The sequence below is a fragment of the Protomyctophum bolini genome (genome assembly GCF_963924005.1).
Source record: "Protomyctophum bolini genome assembly, chromosome: 19".
Classification (NCBI taxonomy): Eukaryota; Metazoa; Chordata; class Actinopteri; order Myctophiformes; family Myctophidae; genus Protomyctophum; species Protomyctophum bolini.
Window position 1 is genome coordinate 37,204,892 of NC_137880.1, and position 22,183 is coordinate 37,227,074.

Below are 22,183 nucleotides of genomic sequence, written 5' to 3' on the forward strand. Positions count from 1 at the left end.
ATGAAAGGGGCGTGATCAGCTCTAGGTTTCTGGGCGGACCAATTTGTCACACTGGCAACTGAGGGTAGAAAAAAAAAAACCACACACTCACAACACTAGACAGCAAAACAGAACAGTGAGTCGTGTGGACAGTATGGAAGGATGAGCGTGTTAATGTAACAAAATAAAGGATATACAGCAATCCGATCAGAACCACAGTACAGTCCAGAGGAAACATAAGGTCACCCCACCGGTTGTCAAGATACCACCCATCATAACGGAACGCGCGTTTGCTGGCGGTGAGTTCCTCCTAGTCCCCAACGATTAATTATTAACGTCTAATTTAGCAGGTTCATTATGTTGTGTTTGTTTGTTTGTGTGTCTGTTTGTTGATGCACGCTCGTTCCATTATAATTAATATAGTGCCAGCACTGCCACAGCAGGCGGTTTGACAGAAAGTGGTGCGCGGAAGTTGTTGAACATGCCCGGGCAAAAACCAGCCCACACGCACCGCGCTGCCAGATGGTCCATACAGATGTGTTTTTTTACACCGCTGTGCCTCTAACACTAAGGGATTCTTCATCGGTTTACAAATGCGATGAGGATTAATTATTATTATTATTATAAGCCTATTGCTTTTTGTTTTATATTTTGGATGCACCGGTGCCGGTTAGCTGTTGGTTGGTAATTGGGTTGACTCATCATCTTCAGAAACAACAGCTATGTGATTGTTATTGTAATTAATTTATTATAGCCTATGCTGCTGAAACACGGTCATCATGTGATGAGTTTTAGGCAGCAGGTTATCTAGTTTTAAGTGGTTTTCGATATTAATCGCTATTGATTAAGTTTTATTTATTGGCGCATGATATGTGCAACTTATTACTAATGTGTGGTAGGCTACTTAATTGGTATAGCAACCGTTACCGTAGTATACTTTTCGGAGGAGAGTTTTGCAAAGCGGAGGCATGGTTTGGTTTCGCGGGAGGGAGAGCAGAGCAGCGCGCGTAGATCCATGTCATAAACATGACAGCATGACAGAGCGTGTTGTGTTTGTACACAGTGTAGCTCAATTACACTATACTTTTATAAATTACTTTGAGGTTCTCAGTGAATACAATGAAGAAGAATGGCCAACAGTGCATGAGGAGTGCATTTTAAATGTGTGTAGCCAAATTTGTACAACATTACATTATTTGAATACAAACAACATAGAGATGGTTCGTATAGATTGTGCATTTGAGAGATGGAGATGGACAGTTGGTTGGACTGCATGTTGTTTAATTACGCACGCGGTACAGCGATCTGTCCACTCCGTGTTTTGATGCGCGCAACACGGGCACATTCCTCTGATCCTGCCCCCCCAGAGATCCACTCCAGTCAGTGGTCAAACCCCACTTTAATTTCTTCATGTATTTAATTAATGTATAGTTTGAAATATAACGGCGCAGTTCTGACCGATCTTTTTTTGTATCGATCAGAGCAGATCTAACTTTCCAGCATAAACAAGCAATTAAAGTAAATTTATCATCAAAACAAACTCTCTGAACTTGTCACACACAAGTACACTTTCTATCTGACCTCCTGCTCTACTGTATAGTACAGTATATTAGCTACTATCGGAGCTCTGCATGTCCCTCCCTCCCGGCAAGAGCGAACTATAAGCCATGGCTGAAGCCTGGCTGCACAGATGGCACAGCAGAGGGAGACAGAGGAGCCTTGGCCCCTCTCTCTCTCTCTCTCTCTCTCTCTCTCTCTCTCTCTCTCTCAGACCGCCCCGTAGAGGAGGCGGCTGGGCTGCCAGGCCTCTGTGATGCCCGGGGCATATTGTCTCTCTCTCTGTGTGTTTGTTTTTATGTGTCTGACACTGTGAGATGCCGTGCCAACCTTCTGCTTCATGGCTGCAGTTGGGAGACTGAAAGACCCACTGTGTGTGTTTTAGGGTTTGACTGCACACAACATGCACATTCCATCTCAGTCATGTACACACACACACTCGCCTGGCTGGCGAGCTGCCACATATTATATTGCTGAGGTTGCATTAATTCCACATATAATCGCTTAATTTGCCTAAACAAGCATTAACCCATTCTGACCTGAGATCAGATTCTAAAAATGTCTTCTATGTGTCAGTCGCTCTTCGAGTTTTCTAAAATAGCAGACCTACAAGCTCGTAGCGCACCACTCGGTGGCGCGCTACGCTAGCTTGTAGATCTGCTATTTTTCAATAGCTAAAGCATAACATAGTGCTATAACACCAAAAGGGGTTCCCGCCCAGAATGGGTTAAGATACATTTGCGTAAAACAGCCTCACAAGGAATTGCATAAATACACAAGTCATCATGAGTCTGTATATTTCACCACAAACTCCTGAGCGTTTTCCCGTCTCTCGTCTGGAACGAGGGAGGTCAACGGGTTCTTGGATCCATAATGTTTTTTGCTTCACTACATCGCTGCCTCAAGAAAATACGTTTGACAACATCGGTGTGTGTGTGTGTCACAGCTTTAAATTACTCTCCAGTGTTTTTCCAGAGCTTCTCAAAGTGTATAATCCTTTTCTTTTGACGCAACGTGACATGACATCACACAGGTGATATCATATGATCGATGATTAACATAATACCAGCAGGTGATCCTCTTCCATCTCTGCAGTCAGTCAGTCAGTCAGTCAGTCCAAAAATCGTTTGTTGCACAACACAAGGAAACCAAGAGGCATCTATATGGCAAGATTCAAACAATAGCTCAACATGTTGGCATGGGGCCAGTTAGGGAGAGTGTGTTGTGTTTGTTTTGGGCACACAGGCAGTTGAAAGACGTATAACGAAACTTGCTCTCTTCCTCGTCTCAAACTTGGCTCTGCTGCGTGCCGACAAGAGTCTCCTCTGGGGAGGAGGGGAGAGCTGTTGTGTCTCTCATTTCACTCTCTGGAGCTATAGGTGAATTCACAAGCTTTTGTGTGTATCCTATTAGAGTAGACACTCCGGCAGCTCTCCAGATCATGTGTTTGTGTGTGTGAGACAGAGAGAGAGAGGCTGAGGGAGGGACGGTGAACATGAAGCATGGTTCTTTTTGATGTGTGTGTGTGTGTGTGCGTGTGTGTGCCAGGAGTGTGCAGGAGGAACGTAATCCCTTGACTGCTGCGCTCTGTAGCACACTTTGTTGCAGATTCAAGACTGATTTATACTTTAGTTGAGTGTGTGTGTGTGGGGAGGGGGGGGGGGGGGGTGTCATCGTGCGTCGAAAATAATACCCTCTCTACAAGCTCACAACAACCCTGTGCCTCAGCACCACGTGAGCTGGTAGATCAGCTATTTCCTCCCGAAGCTCGACTCCTACGCATGCTGCACAACTAGTATCACTCAGGCTTTTAGGCGATTCAGAGGGAAAACCGGCGCCTGATCCGTTGGCACTCAATTACAGTTCGCCACATTATCAGCTTGGGGGAAAAAAAGTGGGGTTCATATGGGGGGCAGATCATCCACAGAGCATTTTTAGCCACCCACCCACCCACCCACTGGTGGTGGTGGGGGTCCCAGAAATGTACAGCTCCTATAACTGCTCCTCTGGCCTCTAAAGCAGCATTTATTTGCACAGTTGGTGCAGACGTGCTTTAGCCGTATCCCGACATTTGCCTTTTGAGGTGTTCATTATCTTTTGTGTGCACTCAGGTGCACTGACTGACCGACTGACTGACCCAACCACTGTCATGTTCAAGGCAATGCCTGGCTGCTTGCTGATTACAGGATTACGTCAACATAATAAGCTACTTAACCTAATTTATACTAGTAATGACTAATGGCATGCTCACCTTTATTTTCCCAGAGGGCAATGTTTCTACGAGCTGCACATTGATGTTTTGTGTTGTTGTTTGTTTGTTTATTGTAACAAAACATTCACAACCCTAACCTTACGTTTAGAGCAAGATTACTATCACATTGCTACAGTACACCCCGTCAAAACTACCTATGTCACTTGCATTACCTTTCTAGTAGTTCCAAGTGCAAATGTATGATCTAAATACACACACGTGCACACAAAAGAGTTTTTGCAAACTTTTGAGGACATTGTATTGACTTACATTCATTCCATTATATATATATATATATATCCTGATTGAACTGATTGAACCTTGACCATTAACCTAACCTATAACCCGTAACAGATATACTGAATATGCCTACAATAAATCTATGAAACTGCTATAAACCAAAATGTCATGTAAAAATAAAAACATGCTGTCCCCATGTCCAAAATGTGGGCGCATGTGACGCATGCACGCACATACGCACGCACACACGCACTGCACACACAGACCTATACCCAGTCTCACAGAAATTCGTAAATATGTACACGTACCACAGAGCGGCCCACGAGTTGCCGTGTCGAGCGTTTTGCGAAGTTCGGTGAGAGCAGACTCAGCCCCGTCCGAGTTGTAACCCACTGTGGACAGAAGAGTAAATAATGTCAAACCCGAAACTCACCCAGAAATAGCACTTCCGTACTAGTGAAAGCCACGCCTCCGTCGTGGTCAAAACAGTGTGTTGGCGTGTGTAATATGTACAGATTTTAGGGTTTTCTAGGTATGTATGTGTACGGAATTGCAATTCTGTATTTCTATGACATCAGGGGCTGTATTTTGCGTGTCTTAAGTACCAGGTCTTATTCCCTAACTTGAGTAAACTAAAGACCTGGAGGCGTGATCAATGCTCTTTGGCCACTCAGAATAGCCAAATGGCATTGACCACGCCTCCAGGTTTTTAGTTTACTCAAGTTAGGGAATAGATAGATAGATAGATAGATAGATAGATAGATAGAATACTTTATTGCAGGAATAAGACCTGGTACTTAAGACACGCAAAATACAGCCCCAGGTGTGCACAGACAGTTCCCCCTCAGTCTGAAGGTCTATGTCTCTTCATCAGGGAGACTACCGCTGAGGCGTCGCATGGATGATGAGGAGGAGGACATGTTCCGTCCCATCTCTCAGCCCTGGGGAGCGGCGCCCTGCATGGGCGTCGTCAAGTCCCAAGACCGTGCCGCTGTGGCGCTGGCCACGGCCGGGCAGTCCCCCGTCGTCTCCAACGCCACTGCCTCCAATGCCACGTCACAGACGCACCACAACAACAACAGCATCACCGTCAACAACACACGGCCTTGCAGGTTGCAGCAGCAACAGTTCCATATTCTTTTTCACGGTAAGAAGGGGGACGTACTGTGTGGTTACGAACTAAACTGCCTAGTAGTGACATAGTTATTATTATACAATCACAATTACTGTAAGTCCTCCGTGGGAATGTGTCATTGGAGGTGGCGAGACCAATTTAGTCTCTTGCTCTGATGACTTTTGGCACGGGTCACAAATTGAGGCTAATTTGAATGGGGATTGGAGAGTGGATTTCTTTTCTCTCTTTTATTTTTTGCATTAATTTCCAAAAGAGTTTAAAAGGTTTTCTCCCTAGGGCCAGTATATCTCTAGATATCTTCCTCATTACATACTATGCCCTGAGAGAGATTATATATAAAAAAAAAAACATTATTTTAAGACACAAGAACACGTGTCTCATGTGTCATTGTGTTCGCTTCTTTGCTGTTTAAATTCAACTCTATGCTTAGAATCTCCCAACTTTATATCAGTATTGTAATGTAATAACATCTTGATGGCCCTATAGTAGGTGTACCAATCTGTTTTCTGCCCAGCTCTCAAATCAAATCAGTGTGATATCACTCTAAGTGAATAAAACTGTTATAGGCAATACATAGTTTGTTTGTTTGTTGAGTCAGCCAGGGTGAGCTGCATATTATCCTGGGTTAAACACTACATATATAGACTTCAGCAACTGTTATTACGTTGTCTGTCCTTCAATTCCTTAACCAATAATGCCATTTGCTTGGCTCAATGCCACTTTTCCCCCCACTCGACATTCGTGCCGTTCCCCCAAAAACACTTCCCCGTGCCAAAGCTGCGCTGCTAGCTAGTAGCTACATTACTTGGTTATTTTCCAAGTGAACAGGGTGAGAGAGGCGGGGGTTGAGGAGGATAATAAAACAGGACAGGTCTTCATAGAATTACATGAAGATGATTGTTTTCCCTCCCTATATTTGCATGACAGAGGCAGAGGCACATGCCAGCAGAGGCACATGCCAGCGCGGTGACTAAACTCGGACGAGAAACAATAAAGGAAAGGGTTACCGAGTTTGTTGTTGATATAGTGTTTCAGTTTCCCGCCTGCCGCCGACACTCTCTCCCTCGCTCTTGTTTGTCGACTTTTGGAGTTGTACTACTAGTGTACCTACCGTACCATATAATTTGCCCATAACTGTGGGTCTGATAGAGCCACAGTTTGTTTTCTGACAGTAACGCAGTACTGTGTTTGACGAGAGCCAGCTGCTGAGGCAGACAAAGGGCTGTCTCTGTCTGAAGTCATAAACACTGCTGGTACATTAAGAATGCAGGGCTTATCACCAGACCTGAGGGGATTTCTTCTGTTTCCTTACAATACTCGCTCCAAAGTCAAAGGAGGGAAGATCTACTTTTTCTAAATTGATCTGAGCAGTTCAAACATTATTATTGACTAATGCACTGCCGATGTCGGTTAATCTGTTTGGATTGCGTCTCAGTACGGACAATGTGTTGCATGACCACAGAAATCCATTTAAACAAACCCACTATATCTATCTCGCTCCAGGCAACGCCGGATTATGCTCGCATCTCCCAGCGCACTTTGAGCCGATGGAAGACCGGGGAGGAGAAAGGCAGGTGGAGGAGGAGGCGGAGGAGGAGGAGGGTGGAGGAGAGGAGGAGGAGGAAGACCACAGGATGGTAGAGAGGCCCGAGGAACAAGCAGGGATGAGCGTTGAGTCGCAAATTGGTCGTAAACTTCGGGAGATCGGGGACCAGTTCCACCAGGATCACATTGAACTGGTAAGGGCCATTCAGAGCTTTATGGATCAACGACGTGTTTATGTTGCTTTTCAAAACAAACTAATCATTAAATAAACTGTAGCTTTAATGTACTGACCTCTTGACACTCACACCACACAGGGTTGTATGTTTACTTGCACACTCCACAATGAAAGTGCCTCAGGTGTGCATAGAGACACTGCCTTAGGGCTTGTTCGTGCGGTCTTGATGATAAACCCTTGTCAGACGAAGTAGAGTTATTAGTAGTTTGATCAATCCTATATCCAGGGGTTATCATCAATGCTGCCATGTTGGCTCACTGGAAACACTAAATGGAACAGAGCTTCCATTAGTATTATTGGTAACCTTAGGGTGAAACACTAAATGGAACAGATCTTCCATTAGTATTACTGGTATAACCTTAGGCTGAAACACGATCCTATAATGTCAATATTGCTGCCGTGAAGAAGGTCGATCAGAAGACCCGGTCTCTGTGTCTAACAGGTCATCTCTCTCTCTCTCTCTGTAGCGGTTTGCATGTTCTGATCACCATGGCAACAACACTTTGTTCTACCTTGGAAAAACTTTTATTTTTCTGGATGCTGGCAGCATATAGCTGGCCGATCATGATTAATAAGTGCTCTCTGCTACTGTACGGTCCCATACTGTACGTAGCGTTAAAAACTCTTAGAGGTGCGTTCAGACTCGGATGGTTAGAGTGGCGCCATTACATACAAAATCAAATACGAGAATTGCACGAACGGGCTCGGTTCGTACAAACGCGATATATGTGTTGGGGTCTGAACGCAGCTTTAGAGGTGTGGTGTGAACCCTCGTTTACTGTCGAGTGCCGCACTACGAGCTTGTAGATCTGCTTTTTCCTTTTTTAATCTTGAAAAATGTGGTGCAAATCTTTGAATATATATTCTTTCAGAGCAAACGTTTTCAACTCATATATCTTTGCTTCTGGGGTGGTCCCTGGAACAGACCTACTGTAGGCTGTTGGGTACAGACCTACTGTAGGCTGTTGGGTACAGACCTACTGTAGGCTGTTGGGTACAGACCTACTGTAGGCTGTTGGGTACAGACCTACTGTAGGCTGTTGGGTACAGGCCTACTGTAGGCTGTTGGGTACAGGCCTACTGTAGGCTGTTGGGTACAGACCTGCTGTAGGCTGTTGGGTACAGGCCTACTGTAGGCTGTTGGGTACAGGCCTACTGTAGGCTGTTGGGTACAGACCTACTGTGGGCTGTTGGGTACAGACCTACTGTGGGCTGTTGGGTACAGACCTGCTGTAGGCTGTTGGGTACAGACCTACTGTAGGCTGTTGGGTACAGACCTGCTGTAGGCTGTTGGGTACAGGCCTACTGTAGGCTGTTGGGTACAGACATATTGTAGGCTGTTGGGTACAGACCTACTGTAGGCTGTTGGGTACAGACCTACTGTAGGCTGTGTGTCACATTAGCAGATACCTAGTGGCCATCACAGTCCATATAGGACTGGGGCGGGGGTCACATTTCATGGTCTCTACAGAGACAGAAAAGAAAAGAGTAAAATGACAAGAGGTGAAATCCATCCCCTCACTCAGCTGTTTGGGGGAAGAGGAGGGCTCCAGGGGATTCCCGGCCAAGAACCATATTAAATGTCAGCCCCGTCTCTGACCTACAGTACAGTATCTCCTTGTCCCTTTTTGTCTCTTCTCCTTCCTGTAATTAGAAAAGAAAAGGGAAAGGTAGACTTTCCATGTTGTTCAATAATAGGTCCCCATGCAGTAACGCAACAACAACAATGCAGTCATTATGTTCAGAGTCCCCTTTGGAGACTGTATAACTAACACTTCAAGGGCTCCATTTTAGTCACCGCTGAACCCCTTATCCCTAAACTTCGTTGCCTTTTTGACTATTTTGCAAAACATTTTTGAATAGTTAAAATGGCGAGTTTGCAAGCTCACAACGTGTCAATGTAGATTGGCTAGTTGAACTATTCAACTAGGGGGGGGGGGGGGGACATAGCGGATCTACAAGCTCACAACGTGTGTCAAGGCAACATGTTGTGAGCTTGTCTTGTAGACCAGCTATTCTTTGATGAAAAGAGTTGGCGTAGAAGGAAAAAAAGGCAATAGAGCACCCAAAGTCTGATCGAAGTCAATATCGGTAGAGGGCGCGTGTTTGAAAAATAAACATGTCACCCCGGCCGCTTCACTCATATGGATATGAAGAATCAACTGACTGAGAGAAAACGCTAATGTTACTGCTGCTGAATTTATAGTTACATTTACGCTAGAAACAGACTGTATCATAATATATGAGTGACTGATGGTCGCAAACGATACAGAGACACCTCCCTGACAATAACGCAGAGACAGCTTGTTTATTTTTGGACCACAACGCTTATACGACGATATTAAGATGACCCCCCCATGTTATTCTCCATAGAGAAATTACTTCCATGAACCAGTGGAATGGAGGGGATGAGCGAGTGACGTCAGGACTTTAGAACCAGGGGAATGGAGGGGATGAGCGAGTGACGTCAGGACTTTAGAACCAGGGGGATGGAGGGGATGAGCGAGTTACGTCAGGACTTTAGAACCAGGGGAATGGAGGGGATGAGCGAGTGACGTCAGGACTTCGGGCGCTCTATTCATGTCCAGTTTACTAGGTGTAGACTAGAGGGTTTAAGTGGTTATGGTTAAGGGGGATGTAATTGATTGTGTAAGCTCATAACACACACACTTTGGTCACGTGGGTCTCTCTACAGAATATCCTTCATAATCAGCATTTTAGCTCTGTGTGCCTAGAGAGTAAAAGGCAATTTCTCCTGCCCCGGAGACCACAACATACAGTATTTATTTTCCCTTTACTTCTCAGAGGGTGTACTGTACATTTACCCATAAGTCCATGAAGTGGATAAATTATGAGAACATTGAGGATTTCACCGTCTAGCTGATTTTCGGTAGCTCTCTTTTATAATTTCTCAGAGGGTGTAGATTTACCCATAAGTCGGTAGCTCTCTTTTATAACCCTGTACTTAAACCCATTTTGGGCAGGGAACCCCTTTTGGTGTTAGCACTATGTCATGCTTTAGCTATTGAAATATAGCAGATCTACAAGCTCATAGCGCTACGAGTTTGTAGGTCTGCTATTTTTGAAGAATCGTGAAAAAGTGACATGAAAGTGTCTGAGAACGACTGACATAGAAAAACAGCTTTTTCAAGAAAACTGTCAGGAAAACAGTCAGGATTTAGAGGACATTTTTCAGAATCGTTCCCAGGTCAAAATGGGTTTTAACCCAACCATGACAACGGCGTTCTGCAAATGACAGCGTATTGCAGGGTTCTGCTGCACACGCAGTGCATGTGCTCATATTTTCCATTCTCCTTTGTCATGGTTTGGTGTCACCGTACGTGTTTCCAGTAGCAGGGCAAGGAGTTGCTGACGTAGGATACGACACTTGAAAAAAAACAACCGTTGGCCAACTTAGCTGTCAAAACAACTGGCGATCACAGACAGTCGTGTGTCGTGAACTTCGGTCAATGAGTTCATAACTCAAATGGGAGGAGGAGTCTCTCTCTAGCGAGCGTCTATCTGTGAGTGTTTTCTGCCATGGGGGGTCTGTGTCTGTATAACAACTAGGTGTGGTTGATAAGCAGAAAGACACAAAGTACTGCTGCGGGTTAATAGTTATAGAGAGGAGGGAGGGGGAGAGAGAGAAAGAAAGAAACCTGAGGACGTTATGTAGAGGGAGTTAAGAAAGTTTTAAGAAAGTTTTGAGGACAGAGAGACATTCTGGGAGGGTGGCTGAGATGAGATGGATCCGGACGGCAGTGATATAGGTTTTGAGGACAGAGACAGAGAGAGAGAGAGATTGGGGGTTAGGGTGGCTGAGATGAGATGGATACGGACGTTCAGTGATACCTCTGTGTCTGGGTAGACTCGGCCGTCTGTTTATATGCACGTCTAAAAATAGAGCCTGACTCACTCTCTCACAGACGCAGCCAGCAACGTGACAGCTACCCACAATACCGCAATACCGCGCGTGTGTGTGTGTGTGTGTGTGTGTGTGTGTGCATGCGTGCGTTCGTGTGTGCGTGCGTTCTTTCTTTGGTTTCATTTGTGTGACAAAAAGATAACAGAACTTTGTATCTTTAGCTTTTTGTCAAAGAGGCTTTGCAGAGAAAGTTTCATGTTTTTGATATTATACGTAGAAATAAGATGGTAGAGGAAGTCATCCCGATGCAAATCCTCACATCACATAGAAGCTGATCAACGCTTTCAATTAATTACCTACAGTAGACAAACATTGTGTGTGCGTGCGTGCGTGCCTGTGTGTGCACGTGCACACTCACAACAGAGGAAATTGCACAGTACAAATGCTCAGTGTTAATTAACTGTGTAAGGAGACTTGCGTAAAGGAACACTTCACCCCTTTTGCAACCAGATCTTATTTCAATGACGTTTGGGAGACAAGAAGAAACACTTTCCTGGAGTTTTTATGTGGGTAAAATGTGTTTTTAGATGTTTCAGTATTTCTAAGTGTCCCATGATGTCATGGACACTGGGCTCACTTACTTCCTGGACTACATGTTGTCTCAGTAAGACAAGCCCTCCCCCCTATCCACAAGGAGGAGCAGTGCACCAACAAGCATTATGGGAATTGTAGTCCAGGAAGGAAGTGATCCCAGTGTCCATGACACGCCCAAGGACACTTTGAAATACTAACATTTCCCACATAAAAACCCCCAGGAAAAGGGTTCTTGTCTCATAAAAAACGAGACCGGAAATCTTAAAATGTTAATAACTGAACAGTGATAGAGAATGTTAAAATGTTAATAACTGAACAGTGATAGAGAATGTTAAAATGTTAATAACTGAACAGTGATAGAGAATGTTAAAATGTTAATAACTGAACAGTGATAGAGAGTATTCATGGTTTGAATCGTGATGGTTGAGCAGAGCGTGCTAGTCTAGAAGTAGATATTGTATTGTATATTATTATTATTATAATATATTTATTATATTAAATGGTTACAGAGCCAAGCCAATGATATCAGTATGTCCCACATTCTGCAAACCAAAACACACACACACACACACACAAACACACACACACACACACACACACACACACACACACAGTCACACACACACACACACACACACACACACACACACCTCTTCCTATAATGTACAGTACAGCCTGTAAGCCACGGATTCCTGTCTTGTTTAAGGTGCATTAAGCTAAAAATGGCCAAACAAAACACACTCCCACAAGCACACGCGTGCGGGCACACACACACACACACACACACACGCGCGCGCGCACGCACACTCACGCGTGCACGCACAATTCCTCCACTACCCACCCAAAGCAGTGAAAGAACGACGGGTCCCAAGTGGAACAAGACAAGGGTACTGTTTAAATAAGCTCTGTAGTGTAGAATTAAGGCAATTAAGGACAATTAGGGTTACGTTTAGTGGCGCTGGTTCAATTCAGCGCCGTCTGCTTGTACGCCATCAAATAGCCTGTGGCGGACACTGATTGCTAGGCTGGTAGAGAGACCTTCGCTCTCTGGAGGGAGAGGGAGAGGGAGAGGGAGAGATAGGGAGATTTAACGCATTTTGGGCGGGAACCCCCTTTTGGCGTTTTAACTATAGCATTATGTGGTACTTTAGCTGTTGAAAAATAGCAGATCTACAAGCTCTTAGCGCGGCACTCAGTGCTTAGCTTGAGTGCTGCGCTAAGAGCTTGTAGGTCTGCTATTTTATTTTTATCGTGAAAATGTGGCCCAAATGTTTGAATACATATTCTTTCAGCGCGTTTTTTTTTTAAATGTTTTTAACTCAAATCTTTGCTTCTGGGGTGGGGGGGGGGTCCCTGGAACAACATATTTTCAGATGGGGGTCGGCGGCCAAATAGAGATAATTCTGGGGGTCCTTGACATGAAATAGTTTGTAGTTTGAGCACCGCTGATACAGAAACATGAGTTTTTCGGAAAACTGTAAGGATTTAGAAGCCTTTTTTTTTTAAAGAATCGTCCTCGGGACTAAGTGGGTTAAGCAGGCAGAATGCTTATGCAACTGAACGCAATATCTGAACTCAGGACTCTCAGAACAAGCCCAGCGGGAGCTCAGAAAACAGACATGACAGGCGAGAGAGAGAGAGAGAGAGAGAGAGAGAGAGGGAGGGGGAGGGAGAGAGAGAGAGAGAGAGAGAGAGAGAGAGAGAGAGAGGAGAGGGAGGGGGAGGGAGAGAGAGAGAGAGAGAGAGAGAGAGAGAGAGAGGAGAGAGAGAGAGAGAGAGAGAGAGAGAGAGAGAGAAGCGGTCTGGAGCAGAATCTCCTTTATCCCATTCTGACCTGAGATCAGATTCTAAAAATGTCTTCTACATCCTGACAGTTTTCTGAAAAAGCTATGTTTCTATGTCAGCTCGTTCTTCGATTTTTTCAAAAATAGCAGACCTACAAGCTCGTAGCGCGCCACTCGGTGGCGCGCTACGAGCTTGTAGGTCTGCTATTTTTCAATAGCTAAAGCATAACATGATGCTAAACACCAAAAGAGGTTCCCACCCAAAATGAGTTATCTGTCTGCTTTACAGAACTAAACCCGCAACCAAAAGTGACAGAACTATGGAGGGTTAAAAAGGCATCTCCAAAGGAGATGCAAAAACCGCGTCGGTTTCCGCTTGCCTTGTTGTGATAATTATTCGACTGACTTCACCATTAGGCGTGTGAACTGTGAGCCACAGCGTGATGAAATATGGGGAGCATTCTCTGAAAGCTTTATTATATTTATTATATCACTTTGAGGTTTTCTGCTCATAATACTATAGGCTGACATTTAAGTTGGTTAATAATCCATTCTGGGCGGAAACCCCTATTTGGTGTTTTATAAAGCATTATGTTATAATTTTAGCTGTTGAAAAATAGCAGATCTGCCGCGCTACGAGCTTGTAGATCATGCTTGTAGATCTGCTATTTTGGAAAAATCGTGCAAATGTGGCGCAAATCTTTGAATATATATTCTTTCAGAGCAAACGTTTTTTTAACTAAAATCTTTGCTTCCAGGGGAGGTCCCTGGAACTACGGTACAAGTTTTCAGATGGGGGGTCGGCCGGCCAATTACATTACATTTTTGGGGTCCTTGACATGAAATATTGAGAACCACTGATATAGAAACATGAGGTTTTTCAGAAAATTGCCATGATTTAGAAGACTTTTTTTTCTTTTTCGACCATTCGACCTAAATGGGTTAAAGCAGATGAGAGAGGCAGAATCTCAGACCTGAAGCGAACAGAGGTGGAGGATATTACCGTGCTGTGATGTTTTGCAACGCAGGCCTGTCCCCTTTCTCCTCACCGCTCTCATCACTTATCTTTGCATCTTACTGTTGAATGCCTTTAAGATGAAAAGTAATACAGAATGTGTCTACTACTAGTGCCTGATTTCTCTAAGCTTAGATATTATAATAACCGGTTCGACGTCTATATATAACTATTTACTATTTATTTCACTGCTTGAAGATGCACATGTGAAGCCCAACACACAACACACACCGTCTGTGAAGGGGGTGCGCAGTGACGCGGCACAGGCGTTGGCGAGCGGCAACGCCTGTGCGTATCGGAGCGCACGTATCGGAGTGTCAGGCGAGGCGTCAGATGCGCGCCAGCGAGCGTCTGACGCCGCCACTGTGGGATAGGTTCATTGAAAATAACGGCTGTTTTGACGTGCGGCGTTCACAGACGGTGTGTGTGTGTGTTGGGCTTTAGTCTGAATGTTGTGGCCCTTTGAACTTGGTAGTTACATACCGGTATATAGGTTTAAGTAATGAAAACAAGCAGCGCTGTGAGTGTTTGTAGTGATCTGATCGGTGGCTGGCTGGTTGACAAAACCTCCATGTTCTATCCTAGGGTGGGAGAGGAGAACCTGTCCCGCGTGCCAAGCAGAAGTGTTATAAAATATACAGGCACACAGTGTGTTGTGTGACAGACAGACAGACACACACACAGTGTGTTGTGTGACAGACAGACAGACAGATACCATATACAGGCACACAGTGTGTTGTGTGACAGACAGACAGACAGATACCATATACAGGCACACAGTGTGTTGTGTGACAGATAGACAGACAGACAGACAGACACCGTTTTCCCAGAAAACACAAGCTACTGTTGTGGAAACATCCAAGACGCTCATATGCCATGTGTCCTAATAAGTGACGGGGCTTTACCGCAGCTCACATAACAGGGGGTTTTACCTCAAAAAACATTACGTCATGAGGAAAGGAAGTCATAAAAGAGTTTCAGTTTAGAAATAAACAGATTGGTGGGGGGTGGGGGGTGTTTGGCGGCTCAGCCAGCTTGTAGACATGCTTGTAGCATGAGGACCAGAGTTCGAGTCTGGACGCTGTCTTGTCTTGCATGCCTCACGTCTCTCTGTCTGTCTCTGCCCATGGTTTCTAACTTTCTTGTCTTTCTACGTTGATATATGTCTGTGATAAAGAATAACATGGCCAAAACAAATATTTGTTTATGGCAAGAAAGCTATTCCAGTGTCCAGATTAAAATGTGGCGCATATCATTGAATATATATTTCAGAGCGAACATTTTTAACTAAAATATTTGCTCCTGGGGGGTCCTTGGAACTACATATTTTGAGATGGGGAGTCCGTGGCCCAATAGAGATAATTTTGGGGGTCCTTGACATGAAAAAGGTTGAGCACCACTGACATAGAGACATGGGTTTTTCAGAAAAATGTTAGGATTTAGAAGCCTTTTTTTAATCGACCGCAGTCCAAAATGGGTTAATGGAATCAAGGCAGGTACTGTACATACAGTATAGTACATCATTTCTGTTCATGTAGTCAAGTAGTCGGTTCTTCTTGTTGCTTTAGTCTGTAGTTTAAAAATGGATGGTTGTAAAATAGAGCACACAGTAGGATGTTTATGAAAAAGGCTGGTTTACAAAGTGTACATCGAGAAAAAAAACACCTTGACATTGCAAACAACATATGCCTCTCACGCTCTCTCTCACCGATACTAAAATGCATTTCTTTTCCTTTGTTGTTAACAGTTCCTGAGGCACCAGAGAGTACATCTACCCATGTGGATGCGCCTTCCAATGGCACTGTTTGGCTTCCTGTTTCCACATCGACAGCCCATTGTCGTCGTCCCCCGTTTGAGAGACAGAGAACAGAGATGAAGGGAATCATCCCGCAGAGGGGTCCCTTGCCTTCATGGCCCTCTGTCGTTGCTCTACCCTCCAGAACACTGAGATGGCACTGTAGGAACACGGGTTTTGGGATTTCCTTTCATTTTTTTTGTAAATGAAGTTGAGACGATGATGAAGAAAAATGCTCGTCACCGCTGGACGGAGACTTGGTTGCTTTTTTTCCCTCCCTCTTCTTTTTTCGTCTCTCCAAGAAGAAGCCATTTGCATTTGAAGAGATATTTTCGAAATATTTGTAAGATTACCTATTTTGTACAGTAAAATAATTGCTCTCTTCTTGTTTGGTATATCTTTAAAGTCTTGAAGGACCTCCACCATCAGTCCAGGGAATGCCTTATTCTCTCCTCCTGCCACAGTTCATAATTCATATACTTATTATTTGCCATAAAGGAAATCATAAGTAAGGGATGAATTTAGGATTAGGGCGGGCCTCTTTTTGGTTTTTTTGGGGGGGAACAAACTGTGGACATTTATGGACGTTTATTTTATGTGCTGAAGTTACTGACTCAATGACATATTACTGTACAAGGCACATTTCTGACGTATTCTCTGAATAGCCCTTGTACCGTACTTAACCTTATAACTGTTCCACACTGGTTTGTTTCAAAAGAAGAGTTTCTGTGGTGTTTATGCTGGTGTTGCACTGTTGGTCATTTTAGGACATCTCACCGGCCTTAACTGAAAATGAACCTGCGTCTTTCACTGACATGGCATGAATCCATCAGATATGTACAATTAATTACCACTGAAGTGGCTTCAATGACCCCAATGTTGTCCAGTTTTATCCTCCTGATTTCAAGTATAGATGTACGTTATACGTGTACTTGAAGTTAGATGTATACTAAAGATCCTAAGATATCGATCTGCTTTCAATCAAATATATAACCTCAACGACCGGGGAACTCGTAAAACGGTGATTTGAGAATTTGTGTTTGAGGCATTATAATTCTTATGATTCGTGGTGGTCACAACATGCACTTCTTGTCTGTGTATACAATCATGAATCTAAAAAAAAAATCTGAAGTAATTTTTTAAACCAAATACCCCAAGCACAAATTTATCAAACTGGAACAACAACAAAGTCTCACTTTGTGAGATTTTTTTTACAATCAGGGAAATGTTGAACAATCAAGACAGCTGAATTAAGGCTTTGGATGAAATTGTTTAATTTTCTCAAGCTTTTCCCGGGATTTATTCCTCTGGGCTTGACTGACAATCGTAATCGATATCTCACTGCAGTGTACTGTACTGTATGCATCAGCTGTATCGTCATGGGTCAGCTGGGAAAGTCTGGTGCATTTCGATGTTAATGGAGCAATATTGAAGCCAGCGGAAAAAGGTTAAATCTGATGCCTTGTTTGTACTTGCTTGCGCGACACAGTTTGCAAACCAAGTATAAATCAGGGGTTTTTAGGGATCAATTGCATTTACAATCAAATTGACAAATTGATCTAAAATATGTTCTTTGAACAAAATGTGTTTGTTACCGACTTGCTATGATGACTTTTTGGCTTTCAAATTCAGACCCCATTTAAAAAAAAAAAAAGCATTTTTGTTTTTGTGTTGAATATTAATTTCCACAGCAGTTGCAACTGGCTGTCTAAAAGCACTGATCAAAATAGTTATAAATGTATTACTATGTGCAGTATGATGTGCAACTCAAGATTGTTCTTCTTTTCTATAGAGAGACTTTGTTTTCACCATACTGCCAGTGGTACTGTTGTTCAACTTGACTGAGAACTTAGTAAAGAGCGCGTCCGATGCGCTCCTGAACCTTTTATTTCATTTTTCTTTTTCACCACAACTCTGATGATGTGCTCCTGAACTGTTTTTCGTTCCTTTTTTCACCACAACTCGCGCTGCCTACATCCCTGTGTGATGTGACTGCCAGCTAATTGTTTTTTGCGACGATGACACAGCCACTGTTTTCTTTTTTTTTTCAATGTAAAGAAGAAGAAGAAGTAAATAATAAGGTCTTTATTAATGAAATGGAACATTTATGTTTTAGAGAGATTTATCAAATAAATGTATGATTTATAAATCTATTGTAAATTGGTTAATATGGATATGTTTGAAGACACTGATGTTTTTCCTTTTTTTTTCTTTCTTTCTTTTTTTAATTATTATTCTGGGAGTAGTTATTTTACCTGGAGCTCATTATGTCCCTTATTTATCAACCTGGTGTACACCCAGGTGTAATTCTGGGTGTACACCACGTTGATAAATAAGGGCCTACTGTATGTCTGCTGCACATCGGCCTGTGTTGACAGACTGAGTCCATGAAACGTCACCCGATGCTGAACAAACAAACAACCGGGTTGGTTAGCAGAACGTTGGCACCCTTTTACATTTTAACCACCTGAACCCTATAGCATCCCTATTCCGTGTCACTCACAATAGGTGAACATTCAACAAAAGTTGAAACAGCAGATCTACAAGCTCACACGACATGCAGCAACGTGACGTGTTGTGAGAGGTTATACATCGGCTGATTTCAACATGAGATTTTGTGCAGAGGGAGAAAAAAAAAAAAAAGGAGGACGGGACCTAAACTGACGTTTAGAGTAATTTAGCGTTGACTCCCCATTGTAACAATAATGGAATGCGGAAGTTGCTCATTCTATCTCAATGGGATAGTTCCAGCCATAGTTCCAATGTTTGGAACTAAAGCCCATAAGGCAACCCGCTTTGCGGCGAGATCAAAGCGCTACTCTCCTGCTCTACGCTCTGGTTTATAGAGGGTTTAAGTGGTTGATGCTCAGAAAGCGGGTTGCCACGAGTTACCAGATGGTCAGGATGTTTTTTGGGATCACAGAGCTGAACCGAAAAACGTGTTTCCTGCAATACACTGAACGCTGAGCCAATAGAAGGATAGCCGTGACTCGTCTCTAAAGGTCTCACCGATGCTCCCACTCTTTCTCCGTTCGTCTTGACTTCACGTTGAACTACTCCCTGGCAAAGCCTGTTGTTCAATTCTATTTCTATTTTTGTTCTTTTTGTTAAAAAGTATTTATTCTAATTTATTTGTGTATATTTGCTCAGTGCTACTGTATAGATGCTATCTCAGTGTGTGTATACGGTCGGTTTCTTATATCTCGTTGTCGACGTGCGGTTCGGGTTCAGTGGTTTGTGCGCCGTAGAGAGGTTGGACTAAAGCCATGTGCCTCGTGTGTTTCCTTACAAAAAAAGAAAAAAATCACATGAACAACAGACAATCAAATGCACAGAATGTGCCTTGTGAGCGACAGACCTGCCACATGATCGTCCACACTCAGTCACCACCACTAGTTATCTAAAGACAATGGCCTTGGGCTGATCTGAAATCAGCATAATGTATAACAGTGGGGGCAGTGTTGCATGTTTTGCCCTCCATGCCACACAGGCAAATAAATCCAGAGTGTTCATTTGACTCTTGAGAACAACCACGTGGATCTGTAAGGGTCTTATTTGGTTAGATTTGTATCCTCTCAGAGTTACAAACAGATTTTTACTGTGTGTGTGTGTGTGTGTGTACACAGTTTATCCCATTCTGGGCGGGAACCCCTTTTGGTGTTTCAAGCATTTACATTACACTTTAGCTATTGAAAAATAGCAGATCTACAAGCTCATAGCGCGCCACCGAGTGGCACGCTATGAGCTTGTATAGGTCTGCTATTTTTTTAACAATCGTGAAAATGTACTGCAAATCTTTGAATATATTCTTTGAGAGCGAAAGTTTTCAACTTCAAATCTTTTTGCTTCTGAGGGGGTTCCTGGAACAACATATTTTCAGATGGGGGTCGGTGGCCAATTAATTACATATAGTTTTTGGGGTTCCTTGACATGAAATATTGAGCACCATTGATACAGAAACATGAGGTATTTCAGAAAACTGTCATAATTTAGAAGACATTTTTTAAATGTGGACGTCAGGCCTAAATGGGTGATATTCCCATAGAGACGCTCACCAGGCACAGGGGCAAAACTTTTGACTTCCACGTGGCGACATTCACGACATGAAACCTTCTTAAATATCGGAGATGACTGTTTGCAATCAATGTGCACTGTAAAAAACAAACAAAAAACACGTTTTCTTTTTTTATACCTGTATATTTTGCGCCTCTCTTTCTACTCCTGTGCTGAAAAACTTCCCCTCTAGATTCTTAAAATCTCTTTTAAGATCTGTTAATATGCTGGATTTGAGCTAGCTTTCATGGCTAGGATTCTGTGCTTTATTATCTGTATGATCTAGTAGGGCTGTGGGTTTACGTTGTGCGGAGCGATGGAATGAGACACCGTGGTGCCCAGTATTATTTTATATCTGAGGTGGGGTTGTGTGCGGTTTACTCATAGGGTGATGATGTTGCTCTGAAGCTTGACAGAAACAAGTCCTTCACTTCTTCTCCATTGGCATGCAGTCCCTCCCCCTTTCAGAACGACGAGTGGCCCAGGAAATGAATCCCAATGCATTTCGCCCATAGGCTTTTCTTAAAGTATTTATTTAAAGACGGTTACGCCGCGGACAAAGCCAACTCGGATCGTGACCAAATCATGACAATGAACACTACGTTTTGGACCGATCAAATAATTTATAAGAAGAAAAACAAAACAAATAGTCTTGTCTCCTGCCTTTATTTTCTTCTTTCTAATGATTTGATCGGCCCAAAACATTGTGTTCATTGTCATGATTTGTCACGATCCGAGTTGGCTTTGTCCGCGGCGTAACGGTCTTTAAATAAATACTTTAACAAAAGCCTGTGGGAAAATAATGCATTGGGATTAATTTCCTGGGCCACTCGTTGTTCTGAAAGGGGGAGGGACTGTGACGCTCTATAGCCATTTGTGCTTGGGTGACTGTACCCTTATTATACTTTGTCGTATGACGGTGTCATGCGCCAGAAAATAGCAGATCTACAAGTTCACAGAGTGTTGTGATGAACTTATAGTATAGGAGCCAGACACGATGGCGGATAATATGTTAAGCATGCCATGAGCCTATCGTTAACCAGCCACCGCTGCAGCCCCAACTGAAAGAAAGGAAAAAAATACAACTTATGTTCAACCTTCAGTGTCTTGAATATCAAATTTATTGATTCGGTTCTTTTGAATATCCAAGAAAGAGTGCATCTTAACTGTTAAGTGCTGTGATTTTTTGGTGTTTTTATACATAAAAAAGACATGAATTCGCCACAGCTATTGTTTGTCTTTATAAAAATTTATAGCGGAATTTTTCCATGCCTTTTGTAAAAAAACAGAAGAATAATTAATTATGCGACACAATTTTCTTTTTTTTTTTACAATTGCTTTTTCAATGTTGTGGCATCTTTTTTTTTTAAATAGTTTTTGTTTTCTGTCGATTTTGGGGGCAAGTCCGCTGTATCAACTCTGAGTTCAAGGGCTTTTTTTTCCAATATGTATATGGAGTTAAAAGTGCATGTCCAACATTCCTGACAAATCTGTATCTTAAGGGTTTGAATGTAATGTAATTCAGTGCAAAACCACAGTATCTCTTTTAATACACAAACACAAACCGAACCACACAGAGCTTATTTCAAACTCCTTGGGCAACTTATACACACTGTGAAATCCTGAGAGTTCACTTAAAACCCAGAGGATACAAAATGTAACCAAATTAATTGACGTGGTTCCATGATTTATTATTTTCGGTGTTAAAGTTCCATTTCAATATTTCATAGAAACATATATGGTTACATTTTGTAACTTTTGGTTTTTTTCCTGTGTATATATATGCACGGGGAGTCCCTTAAAGGACCACTTCACCACTTTTCAACCTATCTTTATATAATAGGTCCTTACTGATAGTCATGAAGAAATGGGCGCAATTTTTGTCTACTCTGTCTGTGTCTCATCATAGGAGGGGCTGTGGGCAGTTCAGAAACCGTCCTCCAGTGACATCATCGATGGGGAATGCAAGCTAATAGAAACTGCAGGCTTTCTAGTCCTGAAAAGTTGCAATGCGAAAATGGAAGCCATCGTTCTCACGATAATGAAAATCTAAACATTTTTGTACAAAAAAAAAAAATCTTGTTTTTAAAAAGAATCTGCCTAATGATGATGTCACTGGAGGACGGTTTCTAAAC

The 22,183-nt window shown here is 43.0% G+C and overlaps 1 protein-coding gene across 1 annotated transcript; it reads left to right on the top strand.

Moving 5' to 3' along the window:
• The first annotated feature begins 204 nt into the window (after nucleotides 1-204).
• LOC308334393 (uncharacterized protein) lies at nucleotides 205-19,701 on the top strand. Its single transcript, XM_080791118.1, has 4 exons — nucleotides 205-278; nucleotides 4,902-5,174; nucleotides 6,666-6,901; nucleotides 15,948-19,701. Exons 2-4 carry the CDS (start codon nucleotides 4,925-4,927, stop codon nucleotides 16,074-16,076), a joined length of 615 nt encoding a protein of 204 aa, XP_080647244.1. The 5' UTR covers nucleotides 205-278; nucleotides 4,902-4,924; the 3' UTR covers nucleotides 16,077-19,701.
• Nucleotides 19,702-22,183: the final 2,482 nt, after the last annotated feature.

What these genes read in the sequence shown, in the direction of transcription:
- LOC308334393 (XM_080791118.1), top strand. Translation starts at nt 4,925, where the DNA reads ATGGATGATGAGGAGGAGGACATGTTCCGTCCCATCTCTCAGCCCTGG. An exon ending in GTTCCATATTCTTTTTCACG is followed by an intron (nt 5,175 to 6,665) that starts GTAAGAAGGGGG and finishes ATCTCGCTCCAG; the next exon opens with GCAACGCCGGATTATGCTCG. An exon ending in ACCAGGATCACATTGAACTG is followed by an intron (nt 6,902 to 15,947) that starts GTAAGGGCCATT and finishes TGTTGTTAACAG; the next exon opens with TTCCTGAGGCACCAGAGAGT.